Source organism: Phyllobates terribilis, unplaced genomic scaffold, assembly GCF_046119375.1.
Source record: "Phyllobates terribilis strain yellow unplaced genomic scaffold, ASM4611937v1 Scaffold_9__5_contigs__length_417890890, whole genome shotgun sequence".
NCBI lineage: Eukaryota > Metazoa > Chordata > Amphibia > Anura > Dendrobatidae > Phyllobates > Phyllobates terribilis.
The window spans coordinates 156,076,485-156,100,570 of record NW_027362769.1 but is presented as its reverse complement, the minus strand read 5'-3'; the positions used below and the strand labels follow the sequence as shown (position 1 = coordinate 156,100,570).

The 24,086-nt window shown below is 46.3% G+C and overlaps 1 protein-coding gene across 13 annotated transcripts in view; it reads right to left on the bottom strand.

The window, feature by feature from the left end:
- The window catches only part of GTDC1 (glycosyltransferase like domain containing 1), a 471,831-nt gene that overhangs the window by 389,588 nt on the left and 58,157 nt on the right, over nucleotides 1-24,086 (bottom strand). For 12 of the 13 annotated variants that reach the window (XR_012250686.1, XR_012250688.1, XR_012250691.1 and 9 more), the window contains 2 exons: nucleotides 23,185-23,352; nucleotides 15,915-16,088 (listed from right to left, as the gene is read on the bottom strand). Coding sequence is in view for 6 of the 13 variants with exons in the window: in XM_073647239.1 (XP_073503340.1) it covers nucleotides 15,915-16,088; nucleotides 23,185-23,352 (342 nt within the window). In the remaining 7 variants the exon portion in view is untranslated. The remainder of the gene's footprint in view (nucleotides 1-15,914; nucleotides 16,089-23,184; nucleotides 23,353-24,086) is intronic. The other variant, XM_073647241.1, reaches the window with a different exon arrangement.

Genomic DNA, 24,086 nt, shown 5'->3' with positions numbered 1-24,086 from the left:
TCAACCCCTTCGATGCCACCGGCATTGGTTGACCACGCATCTGAAGTGTCCGGTAGAGGGGGCTGTCACTGACGCATTTTACCCCAGAAGGTTCTCGCTTAACGACTGCTGTAGGAAACGCCGGCACAAGCAAATCCTTTATGCTTATATAGCTAAAAATGACACCATAAAAAAACCCGTCCAAGTAAAAATAAGCCTTCTCACAGCAACACTTCAAAAAAATGAACAGTGAGGATGATAAAAATGATTTTCTTGGTTCTTAAAGGGAATGCTATCAGTGGGTTCTTGCTACATAATCTGAGAGCAGAATGATGTAGGGGCAGAGACCCTGATTCCAGGGATGTGTCACTTACTGGGCTGCTTGGTGCAGTTTTGATACAATCCCTATGTTCTCTTCTGTAGATCTATAAGAGCTCAGAGAGATGAGCTGTGAATAACCCCGCCCACATCCCTGATTGGCAGCTTCCTGTGAACATTCTCAGAAAGCTGCCAATCAGTTGTCGGGGGCGGAGTTATACAGAGTAGCTGGACTGGCCTGCATGTGACACCTAGTCCTGCACTGATAATCTCCTGCTGATGAAATACGGATTGTATCGAAAGTACAGGAAGCTGCTGAGCAAGGGACACATTGCTGGAATCAGGCTCTATGACTCTGTTCTCAGATTAAATAGCAAAAACCTGCTGACAGATTTCCTTTAAAACCAAAATAGACTGGTACTAGGTATCCTACGCACAGAGTGTGATTGAACGTCTCTCCAGAGTGGTCAATCACTCCGTGTGGGCGGGGGAGAAGCAGGACTCCTAGGCTTTCTCTGAGAGTCCTGGCTGCATTTAAAAAGTTTTCTACATGAAGATATGGATTCAAATCATAGAAAAAGTATATATCTCCAAAATCAGCATCTCACACCTTATTCATTCTGTCAGCATGGAATGACTGCTCAAACCAAGCACACGCACTCGTTGCACCCTTGGTGTGGCCAAACAGTTCAGTGCACCTTCCCACCTACTTGTTTTCCATCTAGCTCAGCCCTACTCTGGCTATATGCAGCCAAAGCTATCAATCAAAATTGAGGGGGGGGATAGATGGAAAACAAGTAGGTGGGAAGGTGCACTGAACTGTTTGGCCACCCAAAGGGTACACAGGGTGCTTTTGCTTGGTTTGAACAGTCATTCTGTGCTGACAGTCTTTAAATAGGACACTTGAAAGATTCACTTCAAAGGGGTGATCGGTGAAAACAAGTTATCGCCTACCCACAGCATATATAGTAACTTGTTGATCGTTGGGGGTCCGACTGCAGGGACCTGGGCAGATTTGGAGAACGGAGGACCTTTTTATCTCTGTTAAAATGGCAGTATGCAAGCTCGATCTGCGCTCCATTTGTGCCTTATGGGGCTGCCGAGCGCGGAACTCATCTTTTTCCATCAGCCCCATAAAGATTGAGTGGAACGTCAGTCGGGCGTCCAACCTGCCGCTCCATTTTTTAACAGAGATTCTGACGATCAATAGGGGTCCCAGAGGACGGACCCTCATGAACCATCCTGCGGATTAAATTAAAAACAACTTTTCAGCGTCTGTGTCCCATATGTGCTACATTACAAACTTAGCGCTAGACTATTGACTATAATGTTTTTCGGCAATAGTCGTCACCCGCGACACTTTAGATGACACAACCTAGTTCTCCCTCCCGGAAAAGGATTTTGTTTGGGATCTAAGAGAAACCCGTCGTGCAGAGTGCTAAGTGTGTTATCTTCATGATAGCGTTTGTGAAAAAAAATAATATAAAAAAAAACCACAGGAATCCCAATCTGACGCTTTTTATTTGAACATGGGTTTTCCATTACTCGGGGCCGGATTAATCCAAGACAAGTGCTGTGTTGTGGTTGTATTGTTCTCTGACTCCTAAAAAATGCAAACGGTGGAGTGTAAAATAACAGATCGGTAACAAGAACAGTTTTCTGCAGCCATTAAATATTCACCATTATTCTGCGACCGGCCGCCGAGCGTCTGCAGAGTTATCATATCATCATCATCATATCCTAGATCCGGAGGAGGAGGACGATGGTGAGCAATATACAGACATTTATACGGAGCAGAACGCCGGGACGAGCGTGGGAAACACATGGAAACTGTTCCTGCTAAATCAACAAAGGCATGTTCCTTGTCGGCTAAGCATCACAATGGCTCACGGTTCAGGCGTGCCACGAGCACTACCTCTCCATTCATTTCCATTAGGTGCTTCAAAAATTGCGTTTGGTCATTTTTGATGTTCCCTTTAAAAAGAACGGCCACCTCTTCATTCCTGACAATGGGTCATCGAGGGTGGGATTTGCATTTCTTGAACATTTATGGCATATCCTTTCCATATCGCAAAAATTTCTCAAAAATTTGCTGCTTTTCGATTTCTCGTTTTCCCTAATGGTTTAATATTGACAGCAAGGAGAACGATAAAAAAACATATTTGATATTGCATCCATGAAAGTCCGATCTATCGAAATACAGATTTATAAGCGAATTCTAGTTACAAGATGTATCAGCTATCAACAGGACAGATGATGACTAGTAGATCAGTGGGGGGAATCCAATCATCAAGACCCCTATTGATCGCCAGAACAAGGCACTTTACCCCATTTGAATGAAGCGACGGTGCTTATGTTGGCGCCACTCGAGTCATTCTCTGACTGCCGGGAAAGCCGAGTGCCGCATTTCAGCAGGGATACCCCTTTAACCCATGAAGAAAAAAAAATGGAAACGCTAGAATATAGAATAGCGTCTTCCAAAAAATGCAATAGAAAATGTCATATATACCTCAAAAAGGTGTCAAACTACAGCATGCTACACAAAAAACCAAGACCTCACACAGGTGCAAAGACGGAAACATGAAAAAAAGTTACTGGTCTCAGAAAATGGAGACAAAGTAATTTTCTTTTCGTTTTTTTTTTGGGATTTTTTGTTTTTTTAAACCAGTAAAATATAAAATTTTGCTGTCGCCGTAAATCGTACCGACCTGTAAAATCATGTTCCCTAATCAGTAATGCTACCTATAGAAACCTATAAAACAAATGTCACAATCTATTTTTTTTTTCATTAGCATTTTGCCCTGCGTTGAATTTTTTTTTTTTTACTGTTTTTCAGCACGTTACATGATAAAAAGAATGGCATAATTCAAAAACTACTCATCCGGCAAATAAACAAAACAAAAAAACAAAACATCAGATGTCTATTTGGAGGGAAAAAATATTGGGGGGCGCTTTTGTTATTACAATTGAAATTACAGACCCCCCCAAAAAAGGCTCAGAAAGGAAGGGGTTAATAGTGTTTTTTCAGACATTTCTTTTCCTGGCAAAAATGCCCAATTTTGCAGCCACCAAGATCCCTGAGAAGAATGTAATATACATTATATATATATATTACAAATCTTTTGTAATATACACTGTTAAAAAAATAAAGGGAACACTTAAACAGCAGAATATAACTCCAGTAAATCAAACTTCTGTGACATCAAACTGTCCACTTAGGAAGCAACACTGATTGACAATCAATTTCACATGCTGTTGTGCAAATGGAATAGACAATAGATGGAAATTACTGGCAATTATCAAGACACCCTCAATAATGGAGTGGTTCTGCAGGTGGGGACCACAGACCACATCTCAGTACCAATGCTTTCTGGCTGATGTTTTGGTCACTTTTGAATGTTGGTTGTGCTTTCACACTCGTGGTAGCATGAGACGGACTCTACAACCCACAGAAGTTGCTCAGGTAGTGCAGCTCATCCTGGATGGCACATCAATGTGAGCTGTGGTAAGAAGGCTTGCTGTGGCTGTCAGAGTAGTGTCCAGAGGCCGGAGGCGCTACCAGGAGACAGGCCAGAACACCAGGAGACATGGAGGGAACCGTAGGAGGGCAACAACCCAGCAGCAGGACCGCTACCTCCGCCTTTGTGCAAGGAGGAACATGAGGAGCACTGCCAGAGCCCTGCAAAATGACCTCCAGCAGGCCACAAATGTGCATGTATCTGCACAAACGGTTAGAAACCGACTCCATGAGGGTGGTATGAGGGCCCGACGTCCACAGATGGGGGTTGTGCTAACAGCCCAACACCGTGCAGGACGCTTTGCATTTGCCACAGAACACCAGGATTGGCAAAGTCGCCACTGGCGCCCTGTGCTCTTCACAGATGAAAGGTTCACACTGAGCACATGTGACAGACGTGACAGAGTCTGGAGAAGCCATGGAGAGCGATCTGCTGCCTGCAACATCCTTCAGCATGACCGGTTTGGCAGTGGGTCAGTAATGGTGTGGTGTGGCATATCTTTGGAGGACCGCATAGCCCTCCATCTGCTCGCCAGAGGTAGCCTGACTGCCATTAGGTACCGAGATCAGATCCTTAGACCCCTTGTGAGACCATATGCTGGTGCGGTTGGCCCTGGGTTCCTCCTAATGCAGGACAATGCCAGACCTCTTGTGGCTGGAGTGTGTCAGCAGTTCCTACAAGATGAAGGCATTGAAGCTATGGACTGGCCCACCCGTTCCCCAGACCTGAATCCGATTGAGCACATCTGGGACATCATGTCTCGCTCCATCCACAAACGTCACGTTGCACCACAGACTGTCCAGGAGTTGGCGGATGCTTTAGTCCAGGTCTGGGAGGAGATCCCACAGGAGACCATCCGCAACCTCATCAGGAGCATGCCCAGGCGTTGTAGGGAGGTCATACAGGAATGTGGAGGCCACACACAATACTGAGCCTCATTGTGACTTGTTTTAAGGACATTACATCAAAGTTGGATCAGCCTGTAGTGTGTTTTTCCACTTTAATTTTGGGGGTGACTCCAAATCCAGGCCTCCATTGGTTAATTAATTTGATTTCCATTGATGAATTTTGTGTGATTTTGCTGTCAGCACATTCAACTTTGTACAGAACAAAGTATTCAATGAGAATATTTCATTTATTCAGATCTAGGATGTGTTATTTCAGTGTTCCCTTTATTTTTTCGAGCAGTCTATTATTAGAAAATATTATATTTATATATATATATATATATATATATATATATATATATATATATATATATATATATATATATATATATATATATATATATATATATATACACACACAAACATACAGTACAGACCAAAAGTTTGGACACACCTTCTCATTTAAAGATTTTTCTGTATTTTCATGACTATGAAAATTGTACATTCACACTGAAGGCATCAAAACTATGAATTAACACATGTGGAATTATATACTTAACAAAAAAGTGTGAAACAACTGAAAATATGTCTTATATTCTAGGTTCTTCAAATTAGCCACCTTTTGCTTTGATGACTGCTTTGCACACTCTTGGCATTCTCTTGATGAGCTTCAAGAGGTAGTCACCAGAAATGGTCTTCCAACAATCTTGAAGGAGTTCCCAGAGATGCTTAGCACTTGTTGGCCCTTTTGCCTTCACTCTGCGGTCCAGCTCACCCCAAACCATCTCGATTGGGTTCAGGTCTGGTGACTGTGGAGGCCAGGTCATCTGGCGTAGCACCCCATCACTCTCCTCCTTGGTCAAATAGCCCTTACACAGCCTGGAGGTGTGTGTGGGGTCATTGTCCTGTTGAAAAATAAATGATGGTCCAACTAAACGCAAACCGGATGGAATAGCATGCCGCTGCAAGATGCTGTGGTAGCCATGCTGGTTCAGTATGCCTTCAATTTTGAATAAATCCCCAACAGTGTCACCAGCAAAGCACCCCCCACACCATCACACCTCCTCCTCCATGCTTCACGGTGGGAACCAGGCATGTAGAGTCCATCCATTCACCTTTTCTGCGTCACACAAAGACACGGTGGTTGGAACCAAAGATCTTAAATTTAGACTCATCAGACCAAAGCACAGATTTCCACTGGTCTAATGTCCATTCCTTGTGTTCTTTAGCCCAAACAAGTCTCTTCTGCTTGTTGCCTGTCCTTAGCAGTGGTTTCGTAGCAGCTATTTTACCATGAAGGCCTGCTGCACAAAGTCTCCTCTTAACAGCTGTTTTTAGAAATGTGTCTGCTGCTAGAACTCTGTGTGGCATTGACCTGGTCTCTAATCTGAGCTGCTGTTAACCTGCGATTTCTGAGGCTGATGACTCGGATAAACTTATCCTCAGAAGCAGAGGTGACTCTTGGTCTTCCTTTCCTGGGGCGGTCCTCATGTGAGCCAGTTTCTCTGTAGCGCTTGATGGTTTTTGGAACTGCACTTGGGGACACTTTCAAAGTTTTTCCAATTTTTCGCACTGACTGGCCTTCATTTCTTAAAGTAATGATGGCCACTCATTTTTCTTTACTTAGCTGCTTTTTTCTTGCCATAATACAAATTCTAACAGTCTATTCAGTAGGACTATCAGCTGTGTATCCACCTGACTTCTGCACAACACAACTGATGATCCCAACCCCATTTATAAGGCAAGAAATCCCACTTATTAAACCTGACAGGGCACACCTGTGAAGTGAAAACCATTTCTGGTGACTACCTCTTGAAGCTCATCAAGAGAATGCCAAGAGTGTGCAAAGCAGTGATCAAAGCAAAAGGTGGCTACTTTGAAGAACCTAGAATATAAGACATATTTTCAGTTGTTTCACACTTTTTTGTTAAGTATATAATTCCACATGTGTTAATTCATAGTTTTGATGCCTTCAGTGTGAATGTACAATTTTCATAGTCATGAAAATACAGAAAAATCTTTAAATGAGAAGGTGTGTCCAAACTTTTGGTCTGTACTGTATATACATATATATTTATATTAAAACACCATGGAATAAATAGCGCTATAATAATAACACATAATAATCTAAGAATATATATATATATATATATATATATATATTGCAATAATATATATTATTGCAAATCTTGTTAAAAATAGCAAACCAAGAACGCAAGGGGTTAAGGACAGAGCAGAAACAGGGGTTGAACGCTACTCAAAATAAATCACCTAAGTTCTTTAGCCTTGAGAATTTTTTATTTTTTTGTATTTTATTTTGCATCTCTGCAAAATTATGCATTTTAAAAAGACTGCAGGCAGGGAGTGATTGTCAGTCATGCAAATAATCACTTACTTACACTATGTGCGTTTGGTTTGGATAAAGCAAATTACCATTTGAGAATAAGTCAGAAACACTCTGGGCTAAGAGCTGGCTTTAGAAAGCTCGGTTTGGCCACAGCAATCCTTAACCTTTTTCTTCTCCATTTCCACTCAGTTAGTTTCAGGGGAGCCGTGCGATCTGTAAATCAAATCAACTCACGGGTATTTTAAAGAGGAAGGATACGGGATGGTTATGAGAAAGAAATGCACAGACGGTAATTTAAAAAAAAAACCTGCATTTCTGTCCTCTATGGAGCAGAGCTCTCATTTGCAAAAAGTAGTGCAAAAAAAATTCTCACGCAGAATAATAAAAAAAAAAAAAAAAACAAAAAAAAAAACAGTAAGTTAGAAATTAAACTTTAGCTAATCCTTCATACAAACACCTTAGAAAAGCATAGCCTTGCTGCCCTCACCCCCTGCAACAAGATAAAACTACTTTTGAACAGTGTCATGTGTCCAGGTACTGTCCTAATTGTCATAATCTATAACTTGCCATCCACTCCTCTTCATTATACAGTTCCTCTTCTTGAGCATTCTGCCAGCATTATAGGTGCTGGAACTGCCTCTCCATCACTTCTCAGCATGTATTGCTCTGGCTACTATCCAAAGGCCAGTCTGTCTGCTCTCAACTAAAAGCTCGCCTCCGTTATGCCTGTCTATGGTTTGTCGCTTTGTTCCTGCTTTTTTGAAAGTAATGCGAAAAAAAAAGTCAGGTGATTACCCCTGGAACAGAAGGAGCTTATCTTTTTCTTTTAGAGTTTGTAAATTTAGGAATTGGTGCAAGTTCAAAAAGGGGAAAACAAACAGCAGGTACCTCTGCTCTGAGTACAAAACCTATCATCCTAATGGGGGCCCTCTTCTTTGTTATGGCGTCCCTCTCATCTGTGAACACCCCGGCCCATGAGGCAAGAGGTATATTGGTAATTGCCCAGTGTCAGATAATAGCAGTAGGAATCGCGCAGATCCCACCGCTGGTACCACTTTGTCAGCGGACGCAACTCCGCTGCCTCCAATCGTCAGGACAATTACGCAATTGACGAGTGATGGAAGAGATCACTGTCGTTTCCACTACTAGGCTAGTTTTTGGGGAACTCGCAGTGAGCATATGGTATATACACCTGTGATTCCAACGCATAGACTACATATATACCCCGGTACGGTCACTGCCAACTCCACAACAAAAGGAACAACTAGCTGCCACCACCAATCGTTTATACAGGCCAATTGGACATCGGTTACAGGTAGTGTAAGGCTTCAGGGGCACAGGTTTACAGAGCAAGAAGAACGGAGCTAATAAATTTTATATATTTAAGCCAGAAAGGTAGGCAGTATTTATAAAAACATACAAAGATGATAGAAAATGAGAATAAAACAATTCTGTATATATAATAACATAAAATAAAAGGGATAATGAAAGAAAAGTACTAAATCTGTGTCACAGAAATGGCTCAGAGCTTAGCGGAGTGAGGTACTCCTTAGAAAAACAGACAGAACTACAGCAAGCTGTACCTTCCAGGACTGACGAATGACCAAAACCCAAACTCTGATTCTTATTAGATCAATGTTACGCCCACATACCTCCCCTTGGTGAGCTCATGTAGGGGCTGGTCGTGGGATGGGCTAGGTCTTTTAGAAGTTTATGAGATCCCTAACTTTCAGGATACCTTCACCCCTGGAGGTGCCAGGCAGGAGTGTAACATACCTGGCAGCGTCCTTGCATAGTGGTCCATCTCCCACTGTGCAAGAGCGCGCACTTGATTTCCAGTCCAGACTGCCACTCTGGCTTCTTTCCATAATCTCTGCTTTGCTCTGCTCTGGCTGCTTAGGGCGACGCCCGCCGAACTTCCTGTTTCTTGTAGCTGCTGCAGACACACCCCTAATGCGTCCTCAGCCTATTGCTGTCTGTCACCTGGTATTTAAACCAGCTCCTCCTTGGAATCCATGCCTGAGCATCTTGTTCTGTCAGTTGGCTTCTTGTCACTGATGTGCCAGGTCCTGTCTATGTTTCCTGCCTTGCAGTGTCAGTTCCCGTGTCTGAACTTAGTCCTGTCTGTGCTCTCTAGCCAGCTGTCTTTCTGCCTTTCCTGGAGGCTGTATTTCCAGGCTTGTCTGAACACGCTCCTTGTCTGTTCGCCCCGCCCTCTGGGGGCCGCATACCCAGACTCGCTCCTGTATTTGTTGCTTTACAGTTCCTGTCTGAACTGTCTCCTAACCTGCTTCCTGTTTCTCTCTGTCCGTACCTTCCCTTTCTCCTGCATTGTCTGAACCAGCACTTGGGTTTACCTTGGCTCGTTCCTGTATTTTGCTGCTGTTACAGTTCCTGTCTGAACTGTCTCCTAACCTGTTTCCTGTTTTTCTTTATGTCCATACCTTCCCTTTTTCTGCAGAGTCTGAACCTGCACCTAACTCCTACTCGTTGTCGCTGTACTTCCGTTTGTGAGTTTAGAGTCCACTCGCTACTTCATTGCAAGTATCTTGTGCGTATCTGGTTCTGCCTTTCCCTTCCAGTCTGTTCCGTGTGAACTGAGCCCTGTCCCCTCTGCCCTGCCTTGCTCACCGCTCCGGCGGTTCTTGCCTGCTCTGCCTTGCTCACCGCTCCGGCGGTTCTTGCCCTGCTCTGCCTTTGCTCGCTGCTCCGGCAGTCTCGCTCTGCTCTGACCCTTTGCTCGCTGCTCCGGCAGTCTCGCTCTGCTCTGACCCTTTGCTCGCTGCTCCGGCAGTCTCGCTCTGCTCTGACCCTTTGCTCGCAGCTAAGGCAGTCTCGCTCTGCTCTGACCCTTTGCTCGCTGCTCCGGCAGTCTCACTCTGCTCTACTCTCGCTCACCGCTCTAGGTGGTCTCGTCTTGCCCTGCTCTTGCTCACCGCTCTGGGCGGCCTCACTCTGCTGTGTTTGTCCACCGCATCTGCGGTTCTGTTCCTGAGTCCCAGTCTATACTGGGTCCTATCCAGTCTGTGCTCCAACCTTCTAGTGCCTCTCTGTCTGCACTCTAGCCGTGCTTGCCTGTACCCCCTGCCTGCATACCCGCCTGCCTGCATACCAGTCATGCCTGCCTATACCCACCAGTCAGGGTGCCAGCCGAACCTGCCTGTTCCTGTATTCCCCGGTGTGGATCAACAGCCGTGTCCGGGGTCTGACCTGGAGTAGCACCTGGTCCCTCTGCTCGGTTCCTCCCTGGTGCACTGGCGTCGTATGCCGTCGTGCGACCTTGGTCGGATCGGGCAGATACTTAGTTACGCCCCTCCAGGCACTCTCCGGTTCATGGTCCAGTGGGATCACTAAACACGCACACGCCAGTCAGTCCGGGCGTGTGCATTACAGCATGCTCAGGCCATGGTTCCCGTTGAGCCCCACGGCCTTCGCTATCTGAGACGTTTTCCAGCGAATACGTGCATCTAGAAGAAATTTTTATTTTTTTTTGCTACAAGCTGAGTTCCAGGCGAATTACACACCCGTCCAGATGGAGCTTTCTGCACCCGTTCCTGCGGATCCGCCAGGGTACTATGCGGATCCAAGACAGAGTCGTGCATTTGTGGAGCAATGCATGCTACACTTCAAGTTCTACCCTCTTTATTTTCCCACCGATCGGGTTAAGGTGGGATTCATGATGTCTTACCTAGCGGGTGATGCCTTGAAATGGATCACCCCCCTATGGGACGCACAGGATCCTATCGTCCTGGACCTGCAGGCCTTCCTGGTGGCCTTTCTAATGGTCTTCGATGACCCTAACCCGGAAGCCCCTGCTGAAGCTTCACTTCCCAATATCCCGGAGCAGCCCCGATGGGTAATGTGTGTGGGTAGCGCACTAGTCCTCCTGCCCGAACAGACTACTGCCCACCCAGAATCCACACACGATGACTACGCTCTCCGGAATACTTCTCTCAACCTCAAGAGGCAGTCCAGACGTGCTAGGCGTAGAGACAAGCCGTCACGCCAAGGTCTGTCCTTCCAAAGACCTCCTGACCCCAACCTTGAAGTCCCTGCTGAAGCTTCACTTCCCATTATCCCGGAGCAGCCCCGACGGGTAATGTGTGTGGGTAGCGCACCAGTTCTCCTTCCCGAAGAGACTGCTGCAAACCCAGAATCCACACAGGAGGACTCCCTACACCTGGTACCTGATACCTCGCCCGCTTCGTCCAGTGAGTCCGACCTATTGTACTCCGAAGCAGAGGTTACCCCCGAGTCTCTACACCCCTCCGACCAGGCGGAGGACCTCCAGTTGTCTCCTGAACCCTTTGGGGTGCTACCTGGTAGCGAATGGACAGAGACTTCCCTATACTCTGCACCTGATACCTCGCCCGCTTCGTCCAGTGAGTCCGACCTAGTGTACTCCGAAACAGAGGTTACTCCCGAGTCTCTACACCCATCCGACCAGGCGGAGTACCTCCAGTTGTCTCCTAAACCCTTTGGGGTGCTACCTGGTAGCGAATGGACAGAGACTTCCCTATACTCTGCACCTGATACCTCGCCCATTTCATCCTGTGAGCTTGACAAGATGTACCCCGAAGCTGAGGTTACCCCCGAGTCTCTGCACCCCTCCAACCCGGCGGAGGACTTCCAGCTGTCTCCTGAACCCTCTGGGGTGCTACCTGATAATAAGTGGAGTGAGACTTCCTTGTGTGCTGTTCCTGGTACTCCACCCGTTTCGTCTGGTGCTGAGGATGGCTGGATAGGAGGTAGCATCCTAGCTACCCAGATGAGACCAGTTTTGTCTCTTCCTGTGGACAGTAGAAGGAATCTCCTTGAAGAGAAGGATTGGCCCTCAAATTCCCTGCGGAAGATTCTGGCAGGCCTGAAGAAGAGGGGCGTAAGGGAGGGGGTACTGTAACATACCTGGCAGCGTCCTTGCATAGTGGTCCATCTCCCACTGTGCAAGAGCGCGCACTTGATTTCCAGTCCAGACTGCCACTCTGGCTTCTTTCCATAATCTCTGCTTTGCTCTGCTCTGGCTGCTTAGGGCGATGCCCGCCGAACTTCCTGTTTCTTGTAGCTGCTGCAGACACACCCCTAATGCGTCCTCAGCCTATTGCTGTCTGTCACCTGGTATTTAAACCAGCTCCTCCTTGGAATCCATGCCTGAGCATCTTGTTCTGTCAGTTGGCTTCTTGTCACTGATGTGCCAGGTCCTGTCTATGTTTCCTGCCTTGCGGTGTCAGTTCCCGTGTCTGAACTTAGTCCTGTCTGTGCTCTCTAGCCAGCTGTCTTTCTGCCTTTCCTGGAGGCTGTATTTCCAGGCTTGTCTGAACACGCTCCTTGTCTGTTCGTCCCGCCCTCTGGGGGCCGCATACCCAGACTCGCTCCTGTATTTGTTGCTTTACAGTTCCTGTCTGAACTGTCTCCTAACCTGCTTCCTGTTTCTCTCTGTCCGTACCTTCCCTTTCTCCTGCATTGTCTGAACCAGCACTTGGCTTTACCTTGGCTCGTTCCTGTATTTTGCTGCTGTTACAGTTCCTGTCTGGACTGTCTCCTAACCTGTTTCCTGTTTTTCTTTATGTCCATACCTTCCCTTTTTCTGCAGAGTCTGAACCTGCACTTAACTCCTACTCGTTGTCGCTGTACTTCCGTTTGTGAGTTTAGAGTCCACTCGCTACTTCATTGCAAGTATCTTGTGTGTATCTGGTTCTGCCTTTCCCTTCCAGTCTGTTCCGTGTGAACTGAGCCCTGTCCCCTCTGCCCTGCCTTGCTCACCGCTCCGGCAGTTCTTGCCTGCTCTGTCTTGCTCACCGCTCCGGCGGTTCTAGCCCTGCTCTGCCTTGCTCACCGCTCCGGCAGTCTCGCTCTGCTCTGACCCTTTGCTCGCCGCTCCGGCAGTCTCGCTCTGCTCTGACCCTTTGCTCGCCGCTCCGGCAGTCTCGCTCTGCTCTGACCCTTTGCTCGCCGCTCCGGCAGTCTCGCTCTGCTCTGACTCTTTGCTCGCCGCTCCGGCAGTCTCGCTCTGCTCTGACCCTTTGCTCGCCGCTCCGGCAGTCTCGCTCTGCTCTGACCCTTTGCTCGCCGCTCCGGCAGTCTCGCTCTGCTCTGACCCTTTGCTCGCCACTCCGGCAGTCTCGCTCTGCTCTGACCCTTTGCTCGCCACTCCGGCAGTCTCGCTCTGCTCTGACCCTTTGCTCGCCGCTCCGGCAGTCTCGCTCTGCTTTGACCCTTTGCTCGCCGCTCCGGCAGTCTCGATCTGCTGTGACCCTTTGCTCGCCGCTCCGGCAGTCTCGCTCTGCTCTGACCCTTTGCTCGCCGCTCCGGCAGTCTCGTTCTGCTCTGACCCTTTGCTCGCCACTCCGGCAGTCTCGCTCTGCTCTGACACTTTGCTCGCTGCTCCGGCAGTCTCGCTCTGCTCTGACCCTTTGCTCGCTGCTCCGGCAGTCTCGCTCTGCTCTGACCCTTTGCTCGTTGCTCCGGCAGTCTCGCTCTGCTCTGACCCTTTGCTCGCTGCTCCGGCAGTCTCGCTCTGCTCTGACCCTTTGCTCGCTGCTCCGGCAGTCTCACTCTGCTCTGACCCTTTGCTCGCTGCTCCGGCAGTCTCGTCCTGCTCTACTCTCGCTCACCGCTCTAGGCGGTCTCGTCTTGCCCTGCTCTTGCTCACCGCTCTGGGCGGCCTCACTCTGCTGTGTTTGTCCAACGCATCTGCGGTTCTGTTCCTGAGTCCCAGTCTGTACTGGGTCCTATCCCGTCTGTGCTCTAACCTGCTAGTGCCTCTCTGTCTGCACTCTAGCCGTGCTTGCCTGTACCCCCTGCCTGCATACCCGCCTGCCTGCATACCAGTCGTGCCTGCCTATACCCACCAGTCAGGGTGCCAGCCGAACCTGCCTGTTCCTGTATTCCCCTGTGTGGGTCAACAGCCGTGTCCGGGGTCTGACCTGGAGTAGCACCTGGTCCCTCTGCTCGGTTCCTTCCTGGTGCACTGGTGTCGTATGCCGTCGTGCGACCTTGGTCGGATCGGGCAGATACTTAGTTACGCCCCTCCAGGCACTCTCCGGTTCATGGTCCAGTGGGATCACTAAACACGCACACGCCAGTCAGTCCGTGCATGTGCATTACAAGGAGGTTCCGTTGTCATGTTTCCTATCACGATTTTACCTTTCTATAGAGATGAAAAATATCATGGATAGCATCATCCATCTGCCCGATATTAAGTTGGAGATATTCAGCTGGCCTTATCGTGATGTAAGTGAATGCATTATGTTCGTCCCTTCGCTATGACACCAAAAGTATAGCTCCAATATATGTAGGATAATGCAAACCCCAATATTCCTCACTGACCACTGATTCCAGAGAATTTGTTTCAGACTCTCTGAACAGAGGAAGCTAATTGTTTAGAACAGAGAAAGCCCCTGTACTTCTCCGCCTCGGAGTACACGAATCCTAGACTTAGAGACCAGCTCTCAGGGCAAATATTGGCTGTAATTACATATTCATGGCAGGAGATCCCTACTTCAATGGGGGTTGAATTGTCAGCTCTCTCATTTCCACAGTTATAATTAGTTTTTCTTTTCTCCAGTTATAATTAATCCCATATGTTTCATGTGAAGGTGATATTTCCCCTCCCTGGAGATGTCTTTATGGATTTTAAAATTTTTCTCTATGATTCCCAGAAAAACAATATTGTAAGGTTATATTCACAAAGGACTAACATCCGCAGCAAAATATGCAGCAAATTATGCAAATTTTACTGCAGATTTTGTAGCAGTGAATGATAAAAATGTGCAATAGGTCAGTGCAAGAATACAGCTGTGTTGCACCTGGCTATGAAGAAGTCTGTATGTCTAACTGTCCGACAAATAGAAACTTCAACAAGTATAACAGCCCCATCAGGTCTAAGAGATATGTTTATAGGGATGTGAAATCTGGACGATAAAGAAACAGGACAGAAGAATTAACGCCTTCGAGATGTGGTGCTGGAGAAGGATGTGATCAATACCATGGATGGCAAGAAGAACCAACGAATCAAGCCAGACATATCACTCAAAGCAAAGATCACCAAGCTATGACTTGCCTACTTTGGACACATCATATGAAGAGGGCAAATACTGGAGAAGGACATCATGGTCGGAAGGATAGAAGGATGAAGGCGAAGAGGAAGACCAGCAGCCCGATGGCTTGACATTTCTGATATTAGCGGAGACGCCATACATCCCATGTAATAGCGATAGTCATCATGGACTGGCGGGCAAAAGCATCACACGACAAGAACAGGATAAAACCAGGACTGGAAATTTGACAACATAAAAACCCCACAAAATTTGAAATTGCAAGTAGAATTTTTTAAATATCTTTGACTATCTTGTATACAAGACATTTGGAGGTCAGAAAACCACCAGTAAATAAAATAATGGCAGCAGAGTCTCATTTTTGTCAGTTTAGGTAAAAAAGCTGGAATAACAATAAGCACAATAGGAATTTACTAGAGTTACGGTGGGGAGACCAAAGGCAATGGTACTCATCTGGTGTCGTTGTGCGAACACAACCATTCTAAGACTCAAGGATGCTGCAGACCAATGAATGAAAAACAACTGAAATGGGATGATAGGGTTAATACTGCACCGCCGGTGGATCAAGGAATGCGCTTTATGTGTCAACGCGTTTCGAAGCCACAAACCTCTTCATCAGGACAAGCCAAAGTGGTTTGTCCTGATGAAGAGGTTTGTGGCTTCGAAACACGTTGACAAATAAACTGCATTCCTGGATACCGCTCTTATCCTCCATCCTTGATCTACCGGTGGCTCAGTATAAACCCTATTATTCCATTTGAGTCATTTTTGTCAGTGACTTTGTACAGATCGGAGATGAGAGATTACCTACCGGCTGACGTCAGGAAATCTGATGGGAAAATGAAGGACCCGGCATTTAGGTCTGATGATCTGCTCTAGATTCTTAGGCCGGTGATCTGGAATCAGCTTCAGGAACTTGCTGATGGACGTTAAGAAAGACTCCATGTTGAAGGATGAGTTAAACACCACCATGTCAGCAACTAGGCTGGAAGTAAATGAAAAGGAAAATCAGATACAGGCCGGGTAATTATATTTTACTTAGTTTATTCTATTTTCAGTTATTTTGAAGGATCATTCTCATCTTCCTAGATGCATATTATTGAATCGTGTTGGTAAAACAAGCATTTTTGCAACTTACTGTTTATTAAAATTTGTAGCCCTTCTTGAGATATTAACACTTTTCATTTGTTTACAGCCCGTTGTCTAGGAGACCGACCACCGCTGCTGTCTAGCTTGTAAGATAGCCAAGACTAGGAGGTAACAGGGCGCTCCAGAGATCCTGACAAGCTACAAAACAGTGCCCACAAGCTCAACAGAAAAGAGGTTGTAAGCACAGAGCTTCTTCTTTCTAGCAGTGGTGGTCGGTCTCTATGGCAACAAGCTGTTAACTAAAGAAAAGTATTGATATCTCAAGAACGTCTGAAAATTTTAATAAGCGCTAAATTAAAAAACTGCTTATATGTTCAGGCACTATCCAACAATATCCATTTATAAAGACGGGTACAACCCTTTAAGATCTTAGAGTGGCATGAAAAGAATAAATTAGGTAAACTGTACCCTTCCAAGTGGCAGGCAGGGGAGCTTCTTTATTATTACTGTAAATGTCCAGCCTTTGTGAACACCAATATATTTTTAAAATCTAAATAAGTCCAAAACTCTATCAGGATAGGACCCTAAAACTACAGAGTATTAAAGGGTGGGCATATATTAAGGTCAGATCTCCAAAGCCCAACACAGATATGAAGTTGAAAGATAAAACTCTGGCTTACCGGTAGTCACCACTAGGGGGAGCTAAGGTGCTAACTGCATACATTTTATACACTGAACGCAGTAATAAACCTGTATGCAGTGAGCTCCCTCTTGTGGTGACTGCTGACAGATAAAATTCTATTTTAAAACAGACTTAAGAGCTGTGTGTAAAAACCAAACTCGGACGAATAGACGCAAAAATAACAGAAAAAGATAATAAAAACCAAAAAATTGATGATATATCATTAGAATAGGTTAACATCAGATCAGTAGGGGTCCAACAGATGGCATCCCCATCAATTACCCATTCGAAGCTCCGGCTGCAGCCAGATGTAAGGTAGCCAGAACAGCACAGCTCCATTCTCTGTGCAGTGTCTGTTCATGGGTACTGCAGCTCAGCTCCTATTCACGTTAGTAGGAGCAGAGCTGCAGTACCACGGAATGGCCACTGCACAGTGAACGGAGCTGTGCTTTTCTGGCTCAAGTCACTGATTACATCTGGCCGCCGCAGGACCTACAAATAGCTGATCGATAGGGGTGGCGGGTGTTGGTCCTCCATGATCTGATTTCTTAGGGATAGGTCATCAATATCTCAAGCCTGAGCAATCCCTTTAAAAAGGTGGACTTCACTAATAGCCAATTGCAGCGCTTCACTCCCTCTAGCAGTCAGCCACTGCTCACTTCCGAGTGGGTATTTCAGAGCCTCGTTCATGGGAAAGGTGGGTGTCACTGCAGTCAGGTCTGCAAGTTATGACTTCTCCTTCGGATAGGTGAGGACTTAAAATTTTAGGAATAACACTTTAAAAGAGGCCCCCCCAGGCACCACCAAACTCTGTGGGGAGCTTATCCCACTGGTGATCCTTATTTGACCATAGAAGAAAATGTTAGTCTGGAATGCTCCCCCCATACTCCGGTGACGAGTACGGGGGGGACGGGACCCCCCAAAGTGGACACGTAGGGCTGTACTTTTGGGAATAAGTACATAATTTGCACTTTTAATATGGCAACCAGTAAAGTGCACCACAGCGGCTTCAGGCTTTCATCAGGAGAATAATACAACTGTATGGAGGTCCTGACATCGACGGATGACGCAATTTTTTAGCTTTAGATAAAAAATATAAGATAGAAGACATGAAGACTTTAGGATGCAATATTTATAGCACGAGACCACTCATCCCTATCCCCAAGGAAAGAACGAGCCAAGACACACGTAGAAAAAAAAAATGCATGAAGAGATTGCATAAGTCTGACAACAAGCTCAAGAACCCCGGTCACGGCTTCTCTCGAGATGGATTTCCCCTTACAGTAAAATCAGCAGCAAATAGAAATAGTCCTTGTCGGCTTCTGTCAACTGTCAAGGTGTTCAGACATTTCTTAGCGAGATCAGTTTCTGAGAAAACTGGGTGACAAGTTGCATGGCTGCTGTTGTTTGCTTGTATTTCACTGTTCCGGAGGTGGGTTGTGCGCATGTGCCGGCCCGTAGAGGGCATGTGCGTGCCCCTGACTACAACCAATGCCAAAGTGCCCAGGCTTTATAAGTGTCCTACACACTGTGACTGAGCAACAAGGTCTTTTTGCTTCCAGTCTTCTGTGACGTACATTTGTTCCTGGATTTGACTAAGTCTTTTTGTCTGCCGCCAGCCCTGACCTCAGCCGGCCTTCTCCGTTTCGCTCTCAAACTTTTGCTTCATCAGGCGACATTTCCTACCTGCTTCTTTGGTCCCGTGACTTCGCATTTCCTGTTCTGCTATTGAAGACTTCACTGTGGGGTAGTCCACACCTCCATTCGAGAGCAAGAGAAATAAATATCCTAATCGTATGTGCCACGCTACATATCAATGTGGACAGCGTGAGGCAGCCCGGTGCTAAAGGGAGATACCATAAAGGACACCATTCACATTGGCTACATTACCAAGATCGCAGGAGGTAGAGAGGATGGTCCGGGCCTACCCATAACACCGCTTAAAGGTGATTTGTATAACATGTGGGATGACTATAGAAGAACTTTAAATAGTTATGTCCAGCTGCATGGCGTGATATAAAGACACAATTAGAAAGATCTTCAGAAGGTGACCTACCCAACGGCAGCAGAAGGGGAAAACCTAATAATGCACAATCCCTTGCTCCCTTGTTTAGACCTAGCCGGTCCAAGTCTCTAGTCAGCTGCCGGTACACAAGACATGGAGCTATCCGAACAGAAAGAGTTGACCATAATCTACTGGATAAGACTCAATCAAGTATCAATTGGTTGTTTATTCAGTGGAATTTGTCGCCATGTAATTCCACATTTCTCCTGCAGTGGCCGCTACAGGGAAAGCAAACAGTCGGGAGGATTTCTCCTGGAGATCACATCTGATCGCTGGAGAGACTTCGGCAGAATGGGAGAAGAGAAGGCACAATGAAGACGGCCGGACATAGAGAACTGGCCTGCATCAGATTTTGCAGCCTGCTAACCACTGAGCCACCACTCATTGTTAAATGGCGACAGAGAGTGGGGGGGATAACATAATTAGGCAGATTTAGGACCCTAGGAAAGCTGATGAAAAATCCACCTGCAGGTATTTTTCTTGCTATCCTACTTATACTCAAGCTCATATTATGCCAGTCACTGAAGGTTAAGCAAGACGATCTTCATATTGGCCAACGCTCAGACATAACGGGATTGTGACACGTTGACGCCATCATTCTTTACTTCAGCCGCGTCTTACATTAAGATACATGGCTGAGTGATGGCTTAGCGGCTCGTGAAAATGGCGCAGCGCTCCTGTTAAAGGTCTGAGACATTATTTAACTCCGTGTGAAGCTAGAACGGGTAAACTGATGCGGATAAGCTTCATTGGCCATAATGGAGCAAGAGAGACGTCTTACGCTCCGAAATTTATCAAAGAGGCTCCTCACACTCCATTATACAAGATAAAGCAAGCTGACCTCTAATTTTCGCTTTTCGGCCCACTGAAGCGACTGGATTCTCTGTACTGTGCATCCGCTGATAGACATAATACAAGGACCATGCATTAATAAAGGAGAACGTGAGGGAAACTTGGAGAATAAAGTGCTCAGTGCGGAACAGAACTGGAAGACTCCACGTAAATATTAACTGGGCCGCAGAGTGCACATTACATACTAACCCAATATACATCAACCCGGAAATCATTATGGATCTCCAATCATAGCAGCCACTTTCTTTAAAGGGTTATTCCCCAAAAAATCAAGTTATGCCCCATACATTTCATAGGGGATAACTTGTGGATTGCTGTGGGTCTGAACGCTGGTACCCCCAGTAATCCCGAGAATGGGGCTCTGCAGCCTGATCCCGAATGGAGGGGAATTACGCATGCTTGGCCTCCTCGCCATTTATTCTCTATAGGGCTACAGAGCTCAGCAATTGGTTATTTGCCAATTGCTTTAAAGGGTTATTCCTCCAAAAAATCAAGTTATCCCCAATACATTTCACAGAGGATAACTTGTGGATCGCTGTGGGTCTGAATGCTGGTACTCTCAGCAATCCTGGGAATGGAGCTCTGCAGCCCAATGTCGAATGGAACGGCCTCCTCTCCATTTATTGTCTATAGGGCTGCTGGGCTCTGCAATTGGTCACTTTGCCACTTTCTTTAAATGGTTATTCTCCAAAAAATCAAGTTATCCCCCATACATTTCATAGAGGATAACTTGTGGATTGATGTGGGTATGAACACTGGTACTCCCAGGAATCCCGAGAATGGGGCTCTGCAGCCCGGTCACCTAGTCCCGAATGGAACGTAACTGCGCATGCTCGGCCTCCTCTCCATTTATTGTCTGTAGGGCTGCTGAGCTCTGCAATTGACTATTTACAGCGGTCCCATAGACAATGAATGGAGTGAAGGTCGAGCATTGCACACTTCCTAGGACAGGGCTGCAGCGCCCCATTCTCGGGATCATTGGAAGTTCCAGCAGTCAAACCTGCCCCGATCACGATCAGCAAGTTATCCCCTGTTGTATGGATAGGGGATTAAAGGGTTTTACTTTATTCTCAGGATCGGTGGGGGCCCTACAAGTCAGAGCGATCGGTGCGATCAAGGGAATAATCCTGTAAAGAAAATGCACTCCTTGTACAATACATGGTCTGCAGCGGCCCCTTTCTTCAGCTGATCGGCAGGGTCATATCCCATCAATCAGATCTTGATGGCCGATCCTATTACTACTACTGGGGTAAAAATGCCATCAGATTTTTTGCAAAGATTTTCAAAAAATCGTGGCAAAAATACAGCAGTTTTGAAAAAAGCCCTACACAACAGCATAAGTTATCCTATAGAGGTTTTCCCACAAAGGACAAGTATCAACTATCAACTACGTATATTTTTATTTTTATTGTGTACTGCTCGTTGAGTTGAGTAGGTTACCAACCCCCTCGATGATGGGCGGTCTTCTAGACAAGGAGTGCAGCGCTTACCATCTACTTCCTATAGGTGGCACTAGAGTTCTAATCCTCTTCCTCTCTGAAGAGACAATTTGCATATTTCCCAAAGGAGGATAGTTCTCCATACAGTATAATGGGCTCCACATAGTCCTCCATACAGTATAATAGGCCCCACATAGTCCCCCATACAGTATAATAGGCCCCACATAGTCCCCCATACAGAATAATGACCCCACATATTCTTCCATACAGTATAATGGCTCCACATAGTCCTTCATACAGTATAACGGGCTCCACATAGTCCTTCATACAGTATAACGGGCCCCACATAGTCCTCCATAGGGCATAATGGGCCCCACATAGTCCTCCATGCAGAATAATGGGCCCCACATAGTCCTCCATGCAGAATAATGGCCCCACATAGTCCTCCATACAGTATAAATGGCCCCACATAGTCCTCCATACAGTATAAATGGCCCCACATAGTCCTCCATACAGTATAAATGGCCCCACATAGTCCTCCATACAGTATAAATGGCCCCACATAGTCCTCCATACAGTATAAATGGCCTCACATAGTCCTCCATACAGTATAAATGGGCCCCACATAGTCCTCCATACAGTATAATGGGCCCCGCATAGTCCCCCATACAGTATAATGGGCCCCGCATAGTCGCCCATACAGTATAATGGGCCCCACATAGTCCTCCATACAATATAATGGGCCCCACATAGTCCTCCATACAGTATAATGGGCCCCACATAGTCCTCCATACCGTATAATGGGCCCCACATAGTCCTCCATACCGTATAATGGGCCCCACATAGTCCTCCATACCGTATAACGGGCCCCACATAGTCCCCCATACAGTATAATGGCCCCACATAGTCCTACATACAGTATAATGGGGGTCAGTGCCAGCGCCGTGGGCCAAATATAATCACCCTGCGGGCCAGGGTTTGACATGTGTGGTCTTAAGCATGCACCATTTCTAAAGGCTTTTTCCTTTAGACGTCAATCTGCACGCCTGGCCTTGCACATTAGTAAAGTTTTAATCACCGTATAATATAATGGTACCGGGGGTCAATGTCGCTTTCAACTAGAACAACCGGTAAATGGCAAAAGAGGCAAAAGGGGAAATCAGATGCCGAGCTGCAAATCTGCACAGATTCTACAGAAGAAAGATAAAAAAAAAAGCTCTAAACCTAAGTGTAGCATATGTATTTCCCTGCAGGAATAATTAAGCAGAGAGCGGACGGGAGGTTATAATGCCTTTAAATATGAAAGGTTAGCAGAGGGTTGCAAGTTTTCTCTGCAGCAGACATGACATTTACATAAAAGTCAATACATTAATGTTTTCCTCCTGTATACAATTTGCATTTTTTATCTTTTCCTATAATTGCATGCACAGGTTTACAAGTCCGGTGTCAAACAAGAAGGCGCCTGGGATCGTGTTCATCATCATATTGGTTTACCTATATATAAACAGTTCTGCTAATTTTTTTATGCCGCGATTTTTAAACAATTGTGGTTTTACAAAAAAAATGACCATAAAAGTGATATCAGTGCGACAGTAACTTTCATTGTGAAAGCAGAAATGAGACGTTTCAGTCTCGCCATAAGACATAGATAGAGATGATGGAACGATTTGCAGGATCCTGGCCCGGTAGCCACCTTGGTAGTCTGTGACTGACAGACGGGAGCCCTGCGAACCTCCTCCTGCTGTCTCATCCGATTAGTAGGCCCTGCGACATCATGTGTGGACCACGCCGCAAGGATGACATCACACCGGACCGACAATACAGAAGAGACGCCAGGGACTCCTTAAGGTAGGAGGAATTTCGCAGGTATCACATCTAGCAGTCCTGGTATACCAGGGTCTTGTCAATCAATTTACTCATCTCTAGACATAGATAATGGAGATCACGCACTCACCATGAAAGGATTTGGTTGTAGCCATACTGGAAATCTCTATCTTGATTTTTTCGAACAGGGTAAACCAACTGGTTTTCGTGAAAATACAAGACCTTTCTCAGCTTCCCAAGGTCGGGTCGGAGAGCGACGAGTTCAGCCAGGTTAAGCACCGAGCTGGTGAACAGGATCCTGAAATCGAGACAAGTGATTATCAAAAAAAAAAAGTGCAATATCCACTGCAAGTCGTAAAGAAATAATAAAAATGTATGTGATCGCCAGGGGCCCCACTGCAACTGCTCCATTAAAGGACCACAAGAGGATCGTAGTCATATCAGACCCATCTTGTGGGTTCGCTGCAGTCAAGGAGAAGCTGTCATCTCACAAAACCTTTTCAGAAGTTTTGATCAGTGGGGTTCTCGGAGGTGCCGAGATGCCTCGGTTGAGCACTGCTCTCCTCTAAGACCGAAAACAAGCTCAATAGAAAGTCTATGAGCCGATCATTACTTGCTTGGCCGTCACAGGTGTGTCAGGTTTGACAGTCATTCTGGATCCGGCTGTAGAAGGTCGCTGTGCTTGGCCTTGCAGACACCTTCTTGATCCTTTCATCGTCCCTCCCTCTCTAGGACCCAGCAGTGATCTCCACCTTCTGTGGCTAATTAACAAACCCTTGCTGGAACTTTAAATACACTCAGTTGCTCCAGGGAATCGCTGGTGATACAGTAAATTCCTCTGTTCAGGTCTGGAGTTCTAGCAGTCGACTATATTCTTCTTGGAGTTCCTTTGTGAAGTGTAGTCGTGATCTCTCTCGTCTCTTCTCAAAGCTAAGTGTATCCCCTTGTCTGTCTACCTGTCTGTCTTTAGTTGCAGTGTTGGCTGACTAGTGCTCACCCCTCCCCCTCCCTACCTAGGGCCTAGCTCTATGG